Raw genomic sequence first — 20,768 nt, forward strand, 5'->3', positions numbered from 1 at the left:
TCCTCTGGCATTTACCAAACATGGGTTACACTGAAAATCCAGACCAGACCAGCTGACAAGAGTGTTTCTCTTGGCATCACAATCTCTTTTATGTTTACTCAGGGCTTTAGCTATTGCTGGTCTCAAGAAGGTACTGTTGACTGTGTCCCCCAAATCAACCCAAGTCTCCCCATTTTACAACATGGCATCATAAATCACTTGTTTCCTCAAACAAAAAACTTAGGAGTTTTCTAACTTAACCTTGTTTCTTGACTTTCATTCACAAAGCACATCAAAACTATAAGAAAATCTTGTTGCTTCTGACTCCAAAATATATCCCAAATCTGCTGTTTACCATCCTAGTCCAAGTCATCATCTTCCTTACACTTGAGCTACTTCCAAAGCCTGCAAGATGCCTTTACTCTAGCCTTCTACAGTCAGTCTCCACAAACTTCAAAGTGTGAACCAGATCACATCTCTCTTCTCCTGGACAGCAGGGAGGATTCAATACCAGCTCTTTATAACATTGTACACAGGTTCTCCGGCCTCACTTGCTGCCACCCCTGCTGCAGAATTTCTACTTGATCCATCTAACACTATATATATCCCTGCACACACCCTACACCACCATACCATTGTGGCCTCTTGGGACTTTGCTCATTCAGTCTTTTCTACTTCAAGCCCTTATAATCCCTTCCATTGTTCTTTCCAATGTAGCATTCGTAGCTTGGATAGGGGATCACCAACTCCAGGAAGATACCCTTGACACTCAAACTGTACTCTCCCCAGCGTGCGTGTATGTGTGTGTGCACACACAAACCTCTACTGACCTACCTATCAATTGTACTGCCCTCCTCACTGTCCTCACATCCCTCATACAGAGCTCTATTTTTATACATTCTAGAGGCCTTTATAACTTGTTTATATTACCTTTCTCTTCCACCACACTGTGAGTTCCTTAAGGGCAGAGATGACTTGTCATTTTTGTTTGTTTTTGCTTTTTATGTATTTTTGAGAGAGAGAGAGAGAGAGCCCATGAGTGGGAGGAGGGGCAGAGGGAGAAGCAGACTCCCCGCTGAGCAGGGACTCTATCCCAGGACCCTGGGATCTTGACCTGAGCCAAAGGCAGACGCTTAACTGACTGAGCCACCCAGGCACCCTGATTTATCATTTTGAATACTGTATCCCCATTATCTAGCACAAGGCCTTTTATAGCATATGTAAACATTCAATAAATGCTTCTTAATGAATGTACAAATCAATGAAATACACTGATATATCCTCTCATTCAAATAGGGAGCATAAGAAGACTGACAACGTCTTGATGATTATTTAATACTCAGCACTGATCATATAGTTATTGAATGTTTACTATGTCTGGCATTATTCTAGTCACTGGAAATACAGTAGGAAAAAAGACTGACTTAAAAGTTTTAGCTAATGTAATAAGACAGAGACAGGTAAGGAAGCTTAAGTATTAGGAAGGAAACAACAAAATTATTATCATAAGTGATTTAACTATAAATAGAAATGTTTCGCTACATAAAACAGGCATACAAATAGATAAGAAAGTCTGTAGGACCCCAACAAATATGAGCAAAAGTTGAGACAACCAATTCTCAAAAGAGAATCTGCCATTAGTAAATAAATATAAGAAAAAGTATTCACTTTGACCAGGAGCAGGTACTCTACTGTGAGGTTTATAGATAACTATATCAAGATATTACAGCAGTGACAATAACAACAAAATGTATACCTTTAACTGACTAAAACAGTTCCTAAAATCTACTCTGAAAAGCAATCTGAAATATGTACTAAATTATATACATGTGTATGTCTATTAAAGAGTTATTTATGTTAGAAAAAATGGATATATACTACATGCTGATAATATAGAAAAGAATAAAGAAATAATATCATAATGTGTAGTCATTAAAAATGTTGAGTGTTGGTTGGTTAAGTATCTACCTTCCACTCAGGTCACGATCCCAGGATCCTTGGATCGAGCCCCACATCAGGCTCCCTGCTTAGCAGGGAGCCTGCTTCTCCCTCTTCCTCTGTCCCTCTCCTCCCCTCGTACTCTTTCTCACCATCTCTCTCTCTCTCAAATAGATAAAAATCTTTAAAAAATAGTTGAGTGTGTATTGATGTGACTGCTGAAAAACTGGCAGCAGTGGGAACATTTATAACCTTGACAGGTTACTATGGTAATAATATATTGAAAAGCTCAAAACCCACCATATTCTCTAAGCAAGAATTTTTTTCTTTTTTTAAGTAAGCCCAACATGGGGCTTGAACTCGTGAGCCCAACATCAAGTCACGTGCTCTACCAACTGAGCCAGCCAGAGCCCCTCTAAGCAAGAATTTCTACTTTTAGAAATATCCTAGGGGTGCCTGGGTGGTTCAGTCAGTTAAGCCACTGCCTTCGGCCTAGGTCATGATCCCAGGGTCCTGGGATCAAGCCCCGCATTGGGCTCCTTGCTCAGCAGGGAGCCTGCTTCTCCCTCTCCTCCCCACTCGTGCTCTCTCTCGCTCTCTCGCTCTCTCTCGAGTCTCTCTCTCAAATAAATAAATAAATAAAATCTTTAAAAAAAAAGAGAAATATCCTAATACCATTAGATGAGAGGATACACACTTTCATTCAGTACTGTTTCAAACAGCTCAAAATGGGAAGCAACCTTAAAAACTCAATATGGAACTAGAGGGTATTATGCTAAGTGAAATAAGTCAATCAGAGAAAGACATGTATCATATGATCTCACGGATATGATGAATTCTTAATCTCAGGAAACAAACTGAGGGTTGCTGGAGTGGTGGGGGTGGGAGGGATGGGGTGGCTGGGTGACAGACATTGGGGAGGGTATGGGCTATGGTGAGCACTGTGAATTGTGTAAGACTGTTGAATCACAGACCTGTACCTCTGAAACAAATAATACATTATATGTTAAAAAAAAAAAAAGATAGTAGGAAGGGAAAAATGAAGGGGGGAAGGATCAGAGGGGGAGATGAACCATGAGAGACTATGGACTCTGAGAAACAAACTAAGGGTTCTAGAGGGGAGGGGGATGGGGGGATGGGTTAGCCTGGTGATGGGTATTAAAGAGGGCACATATTGAATGGAGCACTGGGTGTATTACGCAAACAATGAATCATGGAACACTACATCAAAAACTAATGATGTAATGTATGGTGATAAACATAACATAATAAAATTAAATTAAAAAAAAACTCAATATAAGAGACTGCTTAATGATATATCCATGTAGTGAAATGCTAAGTAGCCATTAAAAAGATGATGATATAGACAGATATTCATGATAATGGGAAGTCAGATTTCATGCCTTCCCCAGATTAGGATGCTTATTGTAACGGGGGAAAATCATCTGCCACACAGTGTACTAACAAATATTTTTGAATGAAGGAGTGAATGAGTGGGTAAGGTAGGAAGTGTCCTGGCTGTCCCCTGATAGACTACACATACTCATCTTTCTCTGGTGCTCATCCTGGCTTTAGATCTGGTAGTGGGTCATATTCAATTAGCCAGATGAATTCTACCTCCCTCTTTCTACAACTAGCATCACAGAAAACTTCTTTCTTCACATAAAAAAAAAAAAGTGTTCAACTTGCTAAAATGTTTCTTTGGAATCATATTTAAAGCTTTTAGTTTCCTTTAGTGGTAAATTTTGTTTATTCATTAATTGATAAATGTTAAAACTGTGATGGGGACATGAGATTGATCACACTGTTATATTTTTGTATGTCTGAAATTTTATGCATTCATGACTTTTTTATAAGTTGCTTACTGTTACATAATTCTATACTTCATAATACAATTAATCCTACCCAAGGCATCTTACTTCTAAATTCATTCCCAGATTTATTCAGACAAAATAATATTACATCTTAAAGGAATTCAATAAGAATGTATTAGGTAATATATAAAGCGGGCTCTAAACTCCTTTGGGTAAGCAACCATTTTACAACTAAACCCACATTTATTACTAAAGGACAAATGGAATTGTCTGAAGTCTACTGATTGTTTTTAAAACTGTTTCCATGCTGAAAGCCAGTTTGAATGTACACAAAAGGCTTTTCGTGGGAAAAGAGCAGACAGCCTACAAGGAAAAAAAATATTTAAGGTGGAAACTTATCAAGTTTCCACTAAAAAAAAAAGACTAGTCATTATTATTTTGGCTTTTTTTTTCAACTATCAGGGTTTTTTGTTTTGTTTTGTTTTGTTTGTTTGTTTTTTATTTTTTTGAGAGAGTGTGCAAGCAGAGAGGGGCAGAGGGAGAGGGAGAGAGAGTATCCTAAGCAGGCTCCATGCCCAGTGCAGAGCCCAATACAGGGCTCAATCCCATGACCCTGCGATCATGATCTGGGGTGAAATCAAGAGTTGGATGTTTAACTGAGCCACACAGGCACCCCTAACTATGAGCTGTTTTTAAGAGACATCTAGACTAGCTTCAGTTAACATTTGGATAACAAAAAATAAATTCTTAATTAAAATACAGAAACTTCCAAATTATTAAGACAGATGGCCCAAATCACCTATACAAGTATACTGATAAAATCATCTTTCAAAACACTTCCCATCCATTTCTCTTCCTAAAGTACCTAAAAAAAATACTATTATGCTTTCTTTAAATTAAAAAAGGATCTTTTTGAGAAAAATCTATATGTATATATAACAAGACATAATACAAGACAATACAATTCAGGAAGCTATTTAGACGACTGTCACGTTCTCTGAGACACGGGAACAGAAAAATCAGGTGATTGACCAAATTCACAACACTGAAATATCCAGTAGAAAGTGCTAATTTTTATGACAGTGTTATGAACCGAACTGTGTCCCTCACAAATTCAAATGTTGAAGCCCTAACCTCTGGCACCTCAGAATGTGACTATATGGAGATAATTACCGTTAAAAAGGTAATTAAGTTAAAATGAGACCACTTAGGAAGGGCTCTGTTACAACTGGTGTCCTTATAATGAGAGGACATTTGGGTACACAAACAGACATCAGGAGCATGGGCCGACACAGAGGAAAAACTACTTGAGGACAGAGCAAGAGTGTAGCTATCTTCAAGCCAGAGAGAGAAGCCTCAGTGGAAACCAACCACTGGTACCTTGATATTGGATTTCCAACCCCCAAAACTGTGAGAAAATGAACTTCTGTTGTTTAAACCATCCAGTGTGTGGTATTTTTTTTTTTTTTATGGGAGCCCTAGAAACTAACAACAATAGTGTGTCAAGTTTGTCTGCTGGGTAATGAGAAGGTAGCCAAGGAAAAGTGGTAATGCTCCTCCTACCCAAATGACCCTGACTGCTCCTCCTGTCTCAGTGACCCTGAGAGCCGTTTTATGACCCACTCTCTGCGAAACTGCACTGTGATATAGATATTTTTCTAGGAGAGGAAATAAAAATTTCTTTTACTATGTGAAAGATGTGCAGGGATGTGCAGAAACTTATTTATTCCACTCCATATTAATGACTATTTAGGCTGGTTTTAGATTTTAAGGTTTTAAGCACAACATTTACGACAATATCTTTTGTACCTAATTGAAAATTTTTACAGGATAAAGTCCCAGTAGCAAAAGTTCTGTATCAAAGTATATTCACATTAACATCTGTAACATATTGCAAAGATACACAAATTGCACCTCCCACCAACATTTGAGAATGATTGGTATTTTAAAATTTTGCCCAAGTATCTTGCTTTATATATTTAATACTTCTATAAAAGAATTTTCATGTGTTTGTATTAAATGTATTTATATATTCATTTCCTTCTTTTGAGATGGTGATTTTGAGAAAGGTCCTAATGACTCCAGAGAAATTTATCAAATTACATGTATTTCAGATATTTTCACTTTTGTGGATTTACTAAAATTCTTAGATACCATTAATATTAATATCTGGTACCATTTGCCTTGGATAACACAAACATTCTAAGCTATCTTCCTAGAGAGCAAAATTCATTTTCTGTTCATGGCATAATATGTAAAAACAGTAAGATCTCACATATTAAAATGGGCAAATACAGGATTTCATTTCACTCTTATTTTATTACCTATATTCCATTTATAGAGCAAAAAATCTCAAATTGAAAACTGTAAGAGACACATGAGAGGAAAAAAATAACCAAATAAAGTTTAGAATTAACAATCTCTGCATATAGAACCACAGAAGAAATTCCATATAATTCCAGACAGAAAATTTCCCCTAAAAGAATGACAGAAGCAAGTTGCCTCGGTAGCTCAGTCAGTTAAGTGTCTGCCTTTGGCTCAGGTCATGATCTCAAGGTCCTGGGACGGAGACCCTTGGTGGCGGCAGGCTCCCCATATATGGGGAGTCTGCTTCTCCCTCTGTATCTGATTCTACCTCTGCTCATGCTTTCTCACTCTCTCAAATAAATAAAATCTTAATATCTGATTCTGATATATAACAAGACATAATACAAGACAATACAATTGTATTGTATATGCATGCTCTCTCACTCTCTCAATTAAATAAAATCTTAAAAAAAAAAAAAAAGAATGAGACACAAACACTAAGGCAGTTGCCTCAGTAAGACCCAGACCTAAAAACACTGCAAAGCCAAATGATAATAACTCATCCACTTATAAGGTCTAAGGAGCCAGTGGGATTTGGAATTTTTTTGTAAATATAAATCTTTGCAGATAATCTTGATCTAATTTTACTTCTTATGAGCTCAAGAAAGTGTCCAACACATTCAATACCTCTAAAGCATCTTTCCTAAAGAACACTACACTTAGATACTAATTCTTTTTACTTAAAAAATGCATCACTTAATAAATGGGGTTTTTTTAAGGCAGGGGAAGGGGCAGAGGGAAAGGGAGAGAGAGAATCTTAAGCAGGCTCTTGAGATCATGACTTGAGCTGAAATCAAGGGTCAGATGCTTAACCAATGAGCCATTCATGAGCCCCAGAATGTGTTTTAAAATATACAGGCTTGCACAAAAATATTAGAAGTTGAGGGAGGAGATTAAAAACAAAGAATAGCAAATCACCCTTGCCACCATAGATGAACTTAGACTCTACTGAAAGCAAGAGCTAAATTACACAAAGGACCAAAACTAGGGTAAGAAAGGAGAAGATGCTTTAATGAGGACAGATTTCTGAAGAAGACAGATTTCCAGAACACTGGTGTTCTGATATATGCTGTGATTAACTCCATCAGCATGGGGAAGGGAGGAGTATCCTAGCAGAGCCTGACCCAGAGACAGCTTTTTAGTCCTAATTCATGAATTTATAAATTTAACGTGATGCCAATAAATGGTGCTGGGACTCCTAAGTAGTCATTTGGGGGAAAAAAATGCATTTCCTACTTTATCTATTACATAAATATAAATTCCAGGACTCAAAGATTTAAATGTAAAAATTTTTTCCCAACACCATTTGTTGAAAAGACTGTCTTTCCAGTGGATTTTCTTTCCTGTTTTGTTTAGGTATTTATCCAAAGGATACAATAATAGTGATTCAAAGGGGCACATGCACCCCACTGTTTATAGCAGCAATGCCACAACAGCCAAAATATGGAAAGAGCCCAGATGTCCATCAACAGATGAATGGATAAAGAAGATGTGAAATATATATATATATCTCACATCTTCTATATATAATATATAATATATATCTATATCTATATCTATATCTATATATATATAACTCAGGCATCAAAAAAATGAACTCTTGCCATTTGCCAACGACCTGGATGGAACTAGAGGGTATTATGCTAAGTGAAATAAGTCAGCAAGAAAGACAAATATGATTTCACTCATATGTGGAATTTAAGAAACAAAACTGATGAACATAGGGGAAGGGAAAGAAAAATAGATAAAAACAGAGAGGGAGACAAACTGTAAGAGACTTTTTTTTTCATTAAGATTTTATTTATTCATTTGAGACAGAGATACAGAGAGAAAGAGCATTACCAAGGGGAGAGGGAGAAGCAGTCTCCCTGCTGAGGCAGAAGCCCGATGTGGGGCTTGATCCCAGGACCCTGGGATCATGATGTGAGCTGAAGGCAGATGCTTAACCATCTGAGCTACCGAGGCACCCCTGTAAGAGACTCTTAACTATAAAGAACTGAGAGCTGCTGGAGGAAAGGTGGGTGGGGGGAACAGATAATTGGGTGATGGGCATTAAGGATGGTACTTGATGTAATGAGCACTGGGTGTTATATGCAACTGATGAATCATTAAATTTTACCCTGAAATTAATAATATACTATATGTTAACTAACATAAATTTAAATAAAACCAAAAAATAAATAAGTAAATAAATAAATGTAAAAAATTTTAAGTAATTAATCCATAAAAATATTAGAATAAAACAAAGAATAAATTTTTAATCTCACAGCAAGAAAGATCTTCTTTACTACCTATGATATAAAATGTAGAAACTACAAAAGATAGATAAAGTCATGGAAAAACAGACTACCCTGCTTTTCAAAACCAAACAAACAAAAAAATCCCTACCCCCTAAAAGAGTTGAAAGACTAATAACAAACTGGGATAAAACTCATTTAATGTGTATGATTGGCAAGGAGCTATTTTTATCATTGCTAAAGAGTTGATACAAATCACTAAGATAAAGATCAACAATCCAAGACAATACAGGTCAAAAGTCATCAACAGGCATTTCATAGAAAATAAAATATAAATGGTTCTTAAATTCAGGGAATGAAGCCTAAGCCCATATTATAGTAAAAGAAATGCAAATTAAAATTATAAAATTCATTTTCTAGTTTTTAAATTGGTGAAGATTAATACAGTAGGTTAGTAAAAGGAAAACAGGCACTTTATGTACTGCCAGTAGTAATGTAAAATGATGCCATCTGATAATGTCTGCTAACATTAAAGAGGTATATATCCTCTGATCCAGCAATAACAAAGAAATTAACCTTACAGCCCTTCCTCACATATGAAGAAAATGATATAGTCCTGTTTGCAGTAACCAAAGAGGAGGAGCAACCTACATGTTTATTCAAAGGGTCTGACTGAATAATAATGGTATCTTTAAATCAGAAGTCAGTGCCAAAAGAATGTAGCAACTATTCTCAACATAATAAAGGCCATCTATGAAAAACCCAGAGCTAACATCCTACTCAATGGTGAAAAACGGAAAGCTTTGCCCCTAAGATAAAGAACAAGAGAAAGATGTCCTCTCACCACTTTTATTCAACATAGTCCTAGCCACGATAATCAGGCAATTAAAAGAAATAAAAGGCATCCAAATTGGTAAGGAAGAAATAAAACGTTCACTATTTGCAGATAGCATGTTACTACATTTGGAAAACCCTACATATTCCATCAAAAACTACTAGAACTGATACATAAATTCAGTAAGTTTGCAGGATACAAAATCAATATACAGAAATCTGTTGCATTTCTATACATTAATAATAAAGTAGCAGAAAGAGTAGTTAAGGAAACAATCCCATGTACAATTACACCAAAAAGAATAAAATAGCTCGGAATAAACTTCACCAAAGAGGTGAAAGACCTGTACTCTGAAAACTATAAAACACTGATGAAAGAAACTGAACATGACACAAAGAAGTGGAAAAACATTCCATGCCCATGGATTGGAAGAACAAATATTGTTAAAATGTCATTACTATCCAAAGCAATCTATAGATTTAAGGTAATATCTATCAAAATACCAACAGCATTTTTCACAGAAATAAATAATCCTAAAATTTATATGGAACCACATAAGACCTCAAATAGCCAAAGCAATCTTGAAAAAGAATAAAACTGGAGGTATCACAATCCCAGATTTCAAGACATACCACAAAACTATAGTAAATCAAAACAGTATGGTACTGGCACAAAAGTAGATACGTAGATCAATGAAACAGAATAGAGAGCCTGGAAATAAACCCATGACTATATGGTCAATTAATCTATGACAAAGGAAACAAGAATATGCAGTCTCTTCAATAAATGGTGTTGGGAAAACTGAACAGCAACATGCAAAAGAATGAAACTGGACCACTTTCTTACACCATACATAAAAATAAACTCAAAATGTATTAAAGAACTAAATGTGAGACTGTGGTGTGTGTGTGTGTGTGTGCAGTACGTGCCCTCTTTAATACCCATCACTGGGCTAACCCATCCCCCCACCCCCTCCCCTCTAGAACCTTCAGTTTGTTTTTCAGAGTCCATAGTCTCTCATGGTTTGTCTCCCCCTCTGATGTACCCCCCTTCATTCTTCCCCTCCTGCTGTCTTCTTCTTTTTCTTCTTCTTTTTTTTTCTTTTAACATATAATGTATTATTTGTTTCAGAGGTACAGGTCTGTGATTCAACAGTCTTACAGAGTACACTAAAGTTTCTAAATGTAGTTCCAAACACAACTATGCTGGAGTTTTCATTGTCTCACTATAAAAAACTCAGCATAGCTTGAATATACATTTTTTTGTTGAAATACAATAAATGAAAACATAAACTGTTTTTGTATATAAGAAGATAAAATAGGACACTCTGCAAAAATCAAATACTCTCAATATTACTGAGTTTTACTATAAGCTTCCAGAAAGGACTTCCAATAAAACAGTTGAAAGAACACAAGAAATTACAGGAACAAGACCCTACACAGGAGGAGCACTGTCAGGACAGGGAGGAAATTGCTCACTCATTCCATAGCAAAATTCTAAACTAAAATACTTTAATTTTCCTGATTATGAAAAACAAAGTAGGAAAGGACAATGAAGGGTGTGGAAGGAGGTAGTTTCCAATTTTAGGTATGGGACCAAAGGTAGGATTCTTGAGAAGGTGACATCTGAGTAAATGCCCAGAGAAGATAAGAAAACTGCAAGCCATGCAGACATGGGGAGGTGTGGAACAGAGCACCCCAGCACAGGCAAGAACCCAGCACAGGCAAGAACCCAGGCACCAGGGGGAAAGTGGCATGGAACCTGAGGACCAGAGTGGAGTCCCGGGTGGCCACGATGGAACTGGGGAAGGAGAAAGGGGTGGGAGATAAGGCCCCAGAGCTCAGGAGGGGTTTGTGTATGAGGTGAGCAGACACTGGGGTGTGTGGAGCCAAAAAGCGGTATGACAACTTATATATTCATAGCTTTGCTCCTTTAGTCATCTTGAAAGAGACAGAAGGAGAGCACGGAAAGAAGCAAGAAGATGATTTAAGAAACTACTGCAACAATCCAGAGGACAGACAATGATTACCTGGAAATGTTCTAACAGTAGAGGTGACAAGAAGTGCTGGACTCTGTGCATTTGGAAGTGGAGTTACCAAGAGGTTCCCACGGGCAGAAGGGAGATTATGAGAAAAAGACGAGTTGATGATATGTGGAGGAACTACAAGAAGGTGGTTTCCATTTCCTGAGTTGGGGAAGAGTGGGGAAGTGGAGGGAGGGTCAGGAGCTTGATTCTGCCATGCCTTCAGCACCTAAGTGGAACCATGGCTGAGGCAATAAGGAATGCTGCTCTGGTGATGGAGCAGACAGTGGGTTTTGGGAGGGATCAGTGTGCAGCTGGCATCTGAAGTTACAAGATGAAATGAAAGCACCAAGAGGGTGAGGTGGACAGGACAGAGAAGAGGTCAGTACTGAGCCGAGCAGAGCACTTTAGTACTGAGAAGCCAGAGAAAGGCATAAGGAGGAGCACAGGGGAGGCAGGGAAACAAAGCAGGAGTGAGCACTAACTGCAGGGAGACATGATGGCCACACAAGTGACCACAGGAGAAGCAGCATGGAGGTCACTGCCAATGCTAGGGGTGTGGTATGGGGAGTGCTGGGCTGGAAGCCTGAAAAAACAGGCTCAGTAGAGAATGGGAGGCAATATGGCCATGGTGGGGAGAGGAAGTACAGTCAAGATGAATTAAAAAAATATTTTTAACATAGTAGAAAAATAATGGCATGATTTTAGTATGATGAGAAATTTCAGAGAGGAGAATTAATGGCATTGTATTATTTTTTATTTTATTTATTTGAGAGAGAGCACAAGCACAAGCAGTAGGGGAGGGGCAGAAGGAGAAGCAGACTCCCCATTGAGCAGGGAGCCTGATGTAGGGCTCGATCCCAGGACCCTGGGATCATGACCTGAGCTGAACGTAGACATTTAACGGACTGAGCCACCCAGGCGGCCCATTTGTATTGTATTCTTGAGTGAGCTACACAGAAAGACGGTTGGTCATTATAGTATTATTCGTAATATCCTCAAATTGAAGACACCTAACTATCAACAGAAGAACAGATACATTAATTGCATAAATTAATACAATGGAATACTTTATAGCAATAAAAATGAACAAACTGCTAAATATAACAATATTGTTGAATCTCACAAGCATAATATTAAGTGAAAGTAGTCAGGCAAAAGAGAATGCATATTGTATGATTACTGCATGCTTTTTTTTTTTTAATTCATTTATTTGACCCAGAGAGAGACACAGCGAGAGAAGGAAAACAAGCAGGGGGAGTGGGAGAGGGAGAAGCAGGCTTCCCACTGAGCAGGGAGCCCGATGCGGGGCTCGAATCCAAGATCCTGGGACCATGACCTGAGCCGAAGGCAGAAGCTTAACGACTGAACGACCCAGGCGCCCCTACATGGTTCTATTTATATGAAGTTCTCAAACATTCCAAGGACTCTATTATATCATAAGTCAGGATCATAGTTACCTGGTGCAGGAGGGAGAGGGAGGAAATGAGAGGGGGATGGGGTGGCTCCAGGTATGCACTTCATTCTATTTCTTGGACTGGATAGAAATTACATAGTCAGGGCACCTGTGTGGTTCACTTAGTTAAGCAGCTGCCTTCGGCTCAGATCATGATCCCGGGGTCCTAAGATCTAGTGCCACATCAGGCTCCCTGCTCAGTGGGGAGTCTGCTTCTCCCTCTCCCTCTGCCCCTCCCCCCTGCTCAGGCGCACATGCTGTATCTCTCTCCCAATCACTCTCTCAAATAAATAAATAAAATCTTTAAAAAAAAATTACATAGTCACTTTGTGATTATTTGTAGAAATGTATCCTTATAATTTGTGTATGATCCTGTACATATCTTATACTATTCAATAAAAGATACATTAAAAAACAAAACAAAACAAAACAAAATAAAATGCAAGTTACCCTACATTATCCGCAGCCTGTTAGTGGAAGAATTTAAGTAAAGACTGAGAATCATTCACTATGGACACTGAAAAAAAGATCCCTGTGGGAGGGATGTTTAACTTTTAAGACCTGTAAGTCAACTTCAAAACTAAGAATTTAGCAGATGAATGAAACTTCTAAAAATTTGCCAATAAAATTAATAGTTAGCTCTTAAAACAAGGCTGCTCAAACGTTCCCTCAATAATAGTAAGATTTTCTTCTTTTTGTAGTAAAATTAACCTATAGAGAAGCAAACATGTGTCCTTAAAAATAATTTGATTCATTAATGACCATTTATGCTTCTAAAGATCAAACCGTCCTATGTCTTAATATATGCTTTTCATCCCTCCCAAAGTGATTAGCAAAGAAATATTAATGTGCATTATCATATTGTCACATAATGCCTCTTAACTAAAATTGTATTTCTAAGAAAGACAAAAACAATACCAGCCAGATTTTATAAGACACCACTTAGACAGGAATCTTGATATGGTTGTTTCTCCCTTGCCCCTCTATCCTCAAATTATCAAAAATTTCCTGCCAAAAGTACAGACAAGCATTCAAATACAGGTCAGTGCTTCTGTTACATAAAATCTATGTCAAATTCTGGCTTCCTTCTCCTGGCATTTCTTCATAATAAGGTGACAAAAATGTTCATCATAAAAATATCTTTTGAGACAAACTCACAGTTAGTCAATCAGTTCTTTGCACTCACCAGGGAGGGTAGATATGGACAATGTCTTGGGGATGTCCCCTGAGGTGGTGAGCAGTCTCCTTAGTGAACAGAACCTTCAGGCCAGTCCTAGGGGCCTCACCTTGAGAAGGGCTGTTGGCCTGCAGCCCTGCTAAATGCTCACACATGGCAACTTGGATGGTGCATTCCTCATGCAGCTCTAGAATTTTCACAATTAATACACCCGATTTTCTACCTAGAAGGTGAAGAAGAAAAAAAAGCAAAATGAAGTATAATAGACGTATGGTCCAACTGTGAATAAAATGTCATGAAAAAAAAAGAAAGAATTAAGATTGCTTTACTCACCTCAAGAAAATGGTTTGTATATTTTTCAACGTATAGACTCTAACACACTCACTGTGACATCTTTTTAATCAAAATAACTTACATGTTGCATTTTAAGCAACATGAAAAATAGTCTTCCATCATAAAGAAACAGTCTTGCATACACAGAAGACTCAGAACCATCATTTCACAGAGCATGTTTTTACACCAAAACTTTAACTCTTTTGATAACCACAACAAAGGGAGTAAGACTACTTATTGATCCTTCTTCTTTCTTATATGCTCCCTCTACCTCATTAACTGCTTTGATTTTCTACTTTGGAAATGATACAGGAGACTGCTGGTTACAAATGTTGTAATGAACATAAAGATTAAAGGTAAGGATTTCTGAGGAATGCTGAATGTTAGGACTCGAGATTTATAAAGATGGAATTTAATCTAAATTTAAGTACTGGCTCTCTGATTAATTAAGTTCAGTCAGGATAGATAGCATTTCAACACCTGTTTCCTCATGTGTAAAATGGGGATCATGCCACCTGCCTCAAAGAACATTTTTAAGAATTAAATGACAGAACTGAAGTTGACAGTATGTGTAACCTAAAACCCGTATGTGTCCCAGAAACTGTTACAACACCAGGAGACCTAAATAAGGATGCATACCTCAGTACTGTTTATAAGAGCAGAAAACTGGACCCACCACAAATCAATAGGAGGAAGGATAAACCATGCTGTGTACATACAACAGAACACCATGAAGTTAGCTAGTGGACCTGGTCTATATGTATCAGCATAGAGAGATCTCAAAAACAAGAGGGTATAAACAAGATAATGTAGAGTATGATACCCATGATGTTATTTTTTTTAAGCACAGAAAACAATAAAGTATTGTTGAGGATACATATGTAACACAAGTATATAAATATGACCAGCAGGATACATAGAAACACATACCTAAGGAGAGAGAAAGGAGCATGACTCAGGATTTCACACTTACCTGCCATACTGTTTCTATTACAAAAATATGTGAATCAAAAAGACAAAAGATTAAAATGTGTTATTAATTCCAGGTGGTAAGTATACTTATGTTTTTCTATTACTTTGTTTTTTAATTTAAAAAAATAAATGAAATAAGAAAAACTAAGTGTCTAGCATAGTACCCTGCTAATAATAATAGACACTGATATGAGTTTTCTTTATCACTTTAGCTAACTGGTTAATAGTGATTAATAAAAATTAATATTTAAATAGCACCAACATTCTAGTTATATAATTTAATTTCATTTCTCTTTCTTTCTCGCCTTCTTCTTCATTTTCCACTCACCCCTAATTTTCCATTCCTTCCTTTCTCTAAGTGCCAACAGCATGTGTTCACATATTAAGCAAGGCCACACCACTGAGCACTGTCTTGAACTACTGTTTCCTAAGGTATGTACCTATTTTGCTACTATTTCTTAAGGTAAGGAAGGAAACAGAATGGGGGAAGGATATGAATAAGCACAATGTCAGGCTGGCGGTACTAGTCACTACAGGGGGGAGGGAAATAGAGGATTGAAAACAAGTATTACAGAAAGGCACTAACTAGGAAGTATTTTCTTTCTGCCATAATAGTTGTTACTTTAATAAAAAGTGGCTCACCCTCAGCTGATGAATAGGAAAAGAAGTCAGGATAATGTAAAGGTCACTCTGATACATACACTTTTCCCTTGCAGGGCAGCCGGAGCAATGGGTGGAGAATTAGGGTCTTTAGCAGCAAAGGGAAATGCCCTAGGTTTAAATGCAGTAGCTACAGGAGCATTTGTGGACAACATAAGAATTTTTATTTTATTTATTTATTTTTTTTTTAAAGATTTTTTCTTTATTTAACAGAGAGAGGGAACACAAGCAGGGGGAATGGGGGAGGGAGAAGCAGTCTTCCCACTGGGAGCCCGATACGGGGCTCAATCCCAGGACCCTGAGGTCATGACCTGAGCCGAAGGCAGAAGCTTAATGACTGAGCCACCCAGGCACCCCTATTTTAAGAATTTTTAAAACTTGTACCTGTAGTCAGGCCCCATCCCTAAAACTGTGCAGCAGGCATGGAACATCTCTCATCAACCAATGACAGCAGCTGCTATTCAGAGCTCCAGGGCCCATGAAATCAGATGGTCTGGCAGAGCACATCCTCTTGGCTCTGTGTGGCTAAGCCACACTCAGTGGTCTGCCTGCGCTGCACAAGTTCTCTCCTTGGGTACTAATTATCGTCTTATGCAGCTCTGACTAAAAGTGAAATAGGTTTTCAGTGGTCTGCCCAATCCTACAGTTCCCATAGACCTTTGACAGATTGTATGAAGGCAAGACATTGTAGAAACTATAGTTATTATGGCAGAAATACCTATATATCTAAGATGAATCATACTGCTACTAACTACACTCTTTGAAGATTTTTATGATAAATCCTGGCAATACTCCTAAAACTATGGTTTCGGCTGAAGATAAATAGCACTAAATAATTTGTAAAATAAACATGCTTCATGGTATTAGCTATCACCACAGCCCAGGCACTGCAGCACAGAGTAAACATTCTTTTTTTTTTAATGGGGAATAAAAAAATTTATTTTTTAATTTATTTAATTTATTTATTTGATGGTGGAGGGCATGAGCATGAGCATGGGGAGAAGGCAGAGGGAGAGGGAGAAGCAGACTCCCCGCCGAGCAGGGAGCCTGACACAGGGCTCAATCCCACGACACTGAAACCATGATCTGAGCCGAAGGCAGACACTTAGCCAACTGAGCCACCCAGGCATCCCCAGAATAAACATACTTAATGGTACTATCACCACAGCCCTGGTGTACTGGGGCAAAGAATCAGCACACTGTACAGTATTTCAATAAGCACACTATGATATTACTATCACCACAGACACAATGCACTGCTGTGTAGAAAAAAAAACATGCTTTATGGTAGTATCACTAGAACTCTGGTGTACTGCAGTGTAGAATAAATACCCCATATGGCATTGACTATCATCCTTGTGTACTACAGCATGGAATAAACACACCATACGGTACTGACTATCACCAAAGTCCTGGTACACTGCAGCATGCCTGGTGATTTAAATGGACTTGGTGAAGAATGCTGAGCAGTGCCATTTAGGCTGTACCACAGGGCTAGAACAGCACAATGTTCTCCACAAAGCACTCTAAAGTCTCTCATAGAAAATGTCCTCCAACACAACCTTAGGGAGAAACCAGTGGCCTGCCTTCCCTAAAGAAATTAAGGCAGTGTAATTTGCACTTTGTGTGAGGGATAAAAAAGTAAAAAGCAACCTAAGATAAACTGTGTATTTGAGGCAAGCTTTCAATCTGGGGATAAGAGATACTGGTTTTACAAACGAAGATTAATTAAATAGGTGGTACGTAAAAGGCATTTCTGTGCCAGCAAGGCAACATTTTGCATAAATGATGTAAGACTCAGTCAAAATATCACTTTGACCAGCAAGGGATTACTGAATCCCAGCCAGAAGAAACGAAGATTAATTAAATGGGTGGTACGTAAAAGGCATTTCTGTGCCAGCAAGGCAACATTTTGCATAAATGATGTAAGACTCAGTCAAAATATCACTTTGACCAGCAAGGGATTACTGAATCCCAGCCAGAAGCAACTATTCCTTCCCTTTTGAAATCCTCAAATACTTTTATCTATACTTATCTTCTTTTTAACAGTGTCCTCATCTTTAAATGGAGACAGTATTAGCCATTCTCAAGAACACTGCAAACATCAAGAGATGTAACACAAAAAGCCCATAGTGCAGGGCCTGGTCCATCACACATGTAATAGCAGCAGCCATTGTCACCCTGGTCACTAACAATGTTATTAACTTTCCAAGGCATTTTCAAATCTATTATCATATTTGACCTACAATAACCCTATGAAATAGGTAAGGAAGATATTAATCTCCCTTTTCCGCAGATAAGAAAACTAAAAAAGTTACTTGCTCACATGACTTTCTTAAGATCAGAGAGAATTACTGGCAGGTCTAATCCTAGAAATTGAGTATCCTTTACAAGTCGTGGACCAAAATGTCTCTCAGGTAAATGCTGGTTAAAGATAGGAAATTGTGAGTGATGCTTTTTTCCTACTCTATTATGTTAAAATATGACTTCTTTAAAATGTAAAGAAAGCATATCCATTTGAGAAATGGAGGCTCTCACTATGGCTGGACATGGTCAGAATGTCAACACTGATCATCGCACGATAAAAGAAGAGGGTAACTTTTTCACAGTACTAAATACTGAAGAGTAAGTGCCACAAAGATCAAATGGAGAGCATAAATAGTAATATATAACACCAAAGACTTTAAATGATTAAGAAAGAGGAATAAAAGGATTCATATAGAAAGTATACTACAGGATATAGTAATTTCTATCTCTATATATGAATAACAGATAAAACAGTTCTTAGTTAAAAATGAAAAATATTTAACTTAAAGGCTAACATTTGCCAAATGAATGTGTGAATGATTTATTTTATCAGCTAACTGCTCTTAAAAAAATCTGGTTTTAAATGACTAAGAGGTCACAAAAGAATCAAGTAAATGATAGAAGAAGAAAATGTATCTGAGACTCCTGGGTTAAATGATTTCTTTGAAATATACAGGTATTTCCTTGAAATATACAGGTAGCCAGGATCCATTTACATGCAAAGTCAACTCCTAAATAGGTTATGTTGATGAATTAATATATATTATAATGATAACTTCATGAATATTTATATTAGAAATACTATAAAAGAAATTAATGAAAATTGTACAAGAAAGTACCAAGTGAAACTAGTTAGTATGTGGGGATATTGAGATGTTGAGATATTGAAGTGATCCTCCTCTAGAGGACAGAAACATCTCTAAGTTTTTCTAAGAGAAATACTTTTCATAATATATTTGTTGCACTCTAAGTTACTCCACTTAATTAACCAAACATTGGCTACATAGTAATATGGAATTTCGCCCTATATTATTACTCTCTCCTTATCTTCATAGATATCCCATTAGACTAATCTACACAGCATCTTGCTTTAAAGTATATGGTCTACTATTCTCTGAAACTGGTGCTTCCTCTTCTTCAGGTCAAAACATCAAAAGTGCCCACCATTCCTTTTTCCCTCAGTCCTCACCCATCATGTACTTGCACACACAGATGGACCGACAGACCGACAGACACACACACACACACACACACACACACACACACAGGTTGGGGTGACAGCACAGCAAGCCTCAAGGATGGACATCAGGGGATTTTAAAGTCCACCTGCTTCCAATACAGGCAGGACCTCTGTCCTTAACAGATACTTGACACAGTTACCACCAGCTGTGATTATTACAATTCTTGCTGTACTCACTCTGGGTTACCATGATATAATCAGTTCACATTTTATTCTTTTTAAAGATATTTTATAGCTTCCCCCTAACCCCCAAAATGATACATGCTTCTAGGACCAAAATGGTCTTATGTGGGTGCTTCTGTTAGTTACTTGCAAAATTTTAAATAATACCTTTAAATAACTCTATGTCCTATTCTATTAATTTCTAGTATATATATAGATACCAAAGACTTTAAATGATTAAGAAAGATGAATAAAAGGATTCATATAGAAAGTATACCACAGGGGTCTAGTAATTTCTATCCATATATATGAATAGTAGATAAACAGTTCTTAGTAAAAATGGAAATCCCAGCCTTGTAAAATGAAGAAGGGCTAGAGTCCTAGGAATACATTCGAATGAGAATATCCTTATCCTCAAGTTCAAATGATTGGCTACAGTACTTCTTATGTTCAGTTAAGCCCTCCAAATGCCAAAAGAAACAGGATGGTATTCTGGTGGCTTCAATATCCCCACTAGAAGTCTCAGCTTTCCCCAAAAGTTCATTCCACCCCTTCAGAGAAGAGTCCATTCCTATTCTGGCTAGGACTAAATGTAGTCTGCCTAAACCTGGGTGGCAGGGGATAGGAGATCAGATGACAACGGTCAAGCAGAGAAAAGCCAAGGTCTTATATCATTGTGTAGACTTGGGTTATTTCCTATGAGTGTGATGGGAAGCCAATGAGGAAGGCACATAATTTGCTTTGCTGAGAACACACCAAGGATAGAAAGGAAGAAATAGGGAGACCAGTTAGGAGGCTACTGTGGCAAAAAAAAAAAAAAAAAAAAAAAAAAAAAAGGAGCTACTGTGGCAACCCAGGAGAGATGACAGTAGCTTGTACCTGGGAAATGGGGAGAGAGTTGGTGAGAAGTTGGTTGACCTGAGCTGAAGGCAGACGCTTAGCTATATTTTGAACATAGAGCCAAAAGAACCTGTTGATGGACCATCAATGGGAAATGAGAGAAAAGAGTCAAGAATGACTCCAATGTTTTGGCCTGAGAAAGTAGAAGTACAGAGTTAATGTTTACCAAGACAGAGAAGATTTCTAGATGACCAGCTTTCTTTGTGTGTTTGTGTGTTGGGGGACGGGGTGGCCTTGACAGGGGAGAATACTGGTAATGAAGACATCAGTTTGGGATATATTAAGATTGAGGCCTCTTAGTTAATACAATAGCTTGGCCTTAACTGACCTTTCCAGTCTAGCACCTGGCCATTCTAATCCATGGTACA

At 37.7% G+C, this 20,768-nt stretch overlaps 1 protein-coding gene across 7 annotated transcripts in view; it reads right to left on the reverse strand.

Annotated features, from left to right (window-relative positions):
• Positions 1-20,768, reverse strand: part of SPIDR (scaffold protein involved in DNA repair) — a 562,942-nt gene that overhangs the window by 286,478 nt on the left and 255,696 nt on the right. For all 7 annotated transcript variants that reach the window (XM_028119024.2, XM_028119022.2, XM_028119020.2 and 4 more), the window contains one exon: positions 13,836-14,049. In XM_028119024.2, the coding sequence (XP_027974825.1) occupies positions 13,836-14,049 (214 nt within the window). The remainder of the gene's footprint in view (positions 1-13,835; positions 14,050-20,768) is intronic.

The sequence above is a fragment of the Eumetopias jubatus genome, unplaced genomic scaffold, assembly GCF_037043125.1.
Source record: "Eumetopias jubatus isolate StellerSeaLion01/CBP00866 unplaced genomic scaffold, mEumJub1_p1.0 scaffold_4, whole genome shotgun sequence".
NCBI classification, from domain to species: domain Eukaryota; kingdom Metazoa; phylum Chordata; class Mammalia; order Carnivora; family Otariidae; genus Eumetopias; species Eumetopias jubatus.